This window comes from Entelurus aequoreus, linkage group LG02 (genome assembly GCF_033978785.1).
Source record: "Entelurus aequoreus isolate RoL-2023_Sb linkage group LG02, RoL_Eaeq_v1.1, whole genome shotgun sequence".
Classification (NCBI taxonomy): Eukaryota; Metazoa; Chordata; class Actinopteri; order Syngnathiformes; family Syngnathidae; genus Entelurus; species Entelurus aequoreus.
The window spans coordinates 14,316,874-14,319,437 of NC_084732.1; the positions used below are offsets into that span (position 1 = coordinate 14,316,874).

At 47.3% G+C, this 2,564-nt stretch overlaps 1 protein-coding gene across 1 annotated transcript; it reads left to right on the forward strand.

Annotated features, from left to right (window-relative positions):
• The first annotated feature begins 1,118 nt into the window (after positions 1 to 1,118).
• LOC133662590 (C-type isolectin Sp-CL4-like) lies at positions 1,119 to 2,076 on the forward strand. The gene is made up of 6 exons (XM_062066707.1): positions 1,119 to 1,144; positions 1,207 to 1,287; positions 1,361 to 1,491; positions 1,567 to 1,698; positions 1,768 to 1,879; positions 1,954 to 2,076. Exons 2-6 carry the CDS (start codon positions 1,224 to 1,226, stop codon positions 2,019 to 2,021), a joined length of 507 nt encoding a protein of 168 aa, XP_061922691.1. The 5' UTR covers positions 1,119 to 1,144; positions 1,207 to 1,223; the 3' UTR covers positions 2,022 to 2,076.
• Positions 2,077 to 2,564: the final 488 nt, after the last annotated feature.

Below are 2,564 nucleotides of genomic sequence, written 5' to 3' on the forward strand. Positions count from 1 at the left end.
GAAGCGCTGGCTGTCCAAAGTCAGGACCCAGGGTGGACCACTCGTCTGTGCATCAGTTGGGGACGTCTCTGCGCTGCTGACCTTTCTCCGCTCGGGATGGTCTCCTGCTGGCCCCACTATGGACTGGACTCTCACTATTATGATGGATCCACTATGGACTGGACTCTCACGATTATGTTGGATCCACTATGGACTGGACTCTCACTATTATGTTAGATCCACTATGGACTGGACTCTCACTATTATGTTGGATCCACTATGGACTGGACTCTCACTATTATGTTGGATCCACTATGGACTGGACTCTCACTATTATGTTAGATCCACTATGGACTGGACTCTAACTATTATGTTAGATCCACTATGGACTGGACTCTCACTATTATGTTAGATCCACTATGGACTGGACTCTCACTATTATGTTGGATCCACTATGGACTGGACTCTCACTATTATGTTAGATCCACTATGGACTGGACTCTCACTATTATGTTGGATCCACTATGGACTGGACTCTCACTATTATCCACTCGACGTCCATTGCACCGGTCGCCCAGGGGGGTGGGGGGGTCCCCACATCTGCGGTCCCCTCCAAGGTTTCTCATTGTCCCGTTGGGTTGAGTTTTTCCTTGCCCTGATGTGGGATCTGAGCCGAGGAGGTCGTTGTTTCTTGTGCAGCCCTTTGAGACACTTGTGATTTAGGGCAATATAACTAAACATTGATTGATTGATTGACTTCTTCCACTGCATGTTCCATTTGCAATCCATCCCAACATGCTCCACTAGTGCTGGTGGACTCTGCAAAGTAATTTAGCAGTTCCGATGTGATAACTACAAATGGTGTCTTGATTTAGGTTGTCGCTGACGTACACAAATGCCCGGGCTCTTGTGCCAAGCCAGCAACCGACGATGTGGCTCTTTTGTGGCAAAGCTCAGCTGCTTGGACGTCTGTCAGAACAAATATGTTGTCTGTATTTGCCTGATCAAATATGACTAAGACCAAAAAAGGTGGCGCCATGTTAATGTGAACAATCTTCATATGTAACACTGGCATGTCCTCAGGCGTCACGGTGAGTATTTAGGAGCTGAGAACTTGAGGTGAAGTTGAAGACGGTGGAGCGAGATTGAACACCACACATCTCTGGTGAGTAGAAGAGAAAGATGGCAGAGGTTGATGCAGTACAATTAACATTGTTCCTTTTGCAGGTCGGTCATTCTGAGCCATGCCTTCTGCTGTGACAACTATCCTCCTGATGGGGGCTTTGATGGTCGCCCCTGCTTATTCTTGTAATAAACAAAGCGTCAGTAATGTTTACTCTGACGAGCAGCGGGTAAAAGCTGACAGTATTTTGTGTCACAGGGACTGATGCAGAGGTGGCTGCTCTTTGTGCCACCACCGAGCTGCAGCCATGTGATGCTGGGGAGTACCGCCTGAACGATGACAGCTGCGTCAAATTTTTAACCTCCCAGATGACTTTCAAGGAAGCCCAGGTGAGACTCCAGTAAACAAAAGCAGCTACTGTAAAAATCTTCTGGTCCTGATCTTCTACTTTGTCTATCTATCAGGAAGGGTGTCAATTAGACGACGGTGCTGTGGTCAAATTGACAAGCCATGACGAGCACAAAAAGCTGGTGTGTATGATGTTTGCTGCTTTTCCGCTTCGACTCCACTACTGGATTGGTGCCAAAAGAGGACCAGTAAGCAGCCAACACACTGATGATGATAAGTTAATGAAGAGATGTTTAGCACGTTTGTCTTCATTTCAGGATGCTTTTGAATGGATCCATGGAGGTGAACCACTGGAGACTGCTCCTTGGCGTGAAGGTCAGCCTGATAACTTCAACGGCAATGAGAACTGCGTGTGGATGAACTCTGGCTGTAAGTTGAACTAAACATCTCGCTTAACGTCCGTCTCAGCATCACACTGAACGTTGTCTCCTGTCTTTGTCCAGCTTGGGGTCCAATCAACGACGGGCCGTGCTCCGAGTTAAGCTCCGTGCCATGTCAGATCGCAAAGTGATTGTTTGCTTCTCCAAGGGCACGAGGAGCCGCGCTGTTTGTCTACTCAAGAGCACAAACACGCTTTTACTTTCATTCCAATAAACTTCAAGCATCAGACAGTTTGTTTCTGGTTCTGCTTTCATTGGACGTGAACTTTTTTTCTATTGGGTGGCGAATGTAAAATTTAAATCACACTTTTCGAGCTAATGTATTTGGAATCTTTAGCTAATTTTCTTTAAATAAATGGTAAATGGGTAATATTTGTTGTGGAGGTCTTCCTCCCTCCGGGTTCCATGGACCACCAAGGCCAGACATGACTTCGAGCAGTTTCGTGACTTTGTTTATTTTTCAATAAACCTCTGTGTCGTCGGGTCGCTTGTCAGCTCCTTTTCCCAACTGCTCGCTCTACGGTTCGCTTTCCAGCCTCGTCGTCGTCTTCATCTTGCTTTCGGTCGCTTCCGCGCTGCATGTATTGCTGGCTCTCCAACTCCTTCTGCCCGACGTTCTCGGCTGCTGCCCTTCTACACACTGCCAGGTGATTATAGAATTGCGCCAAGGTGGG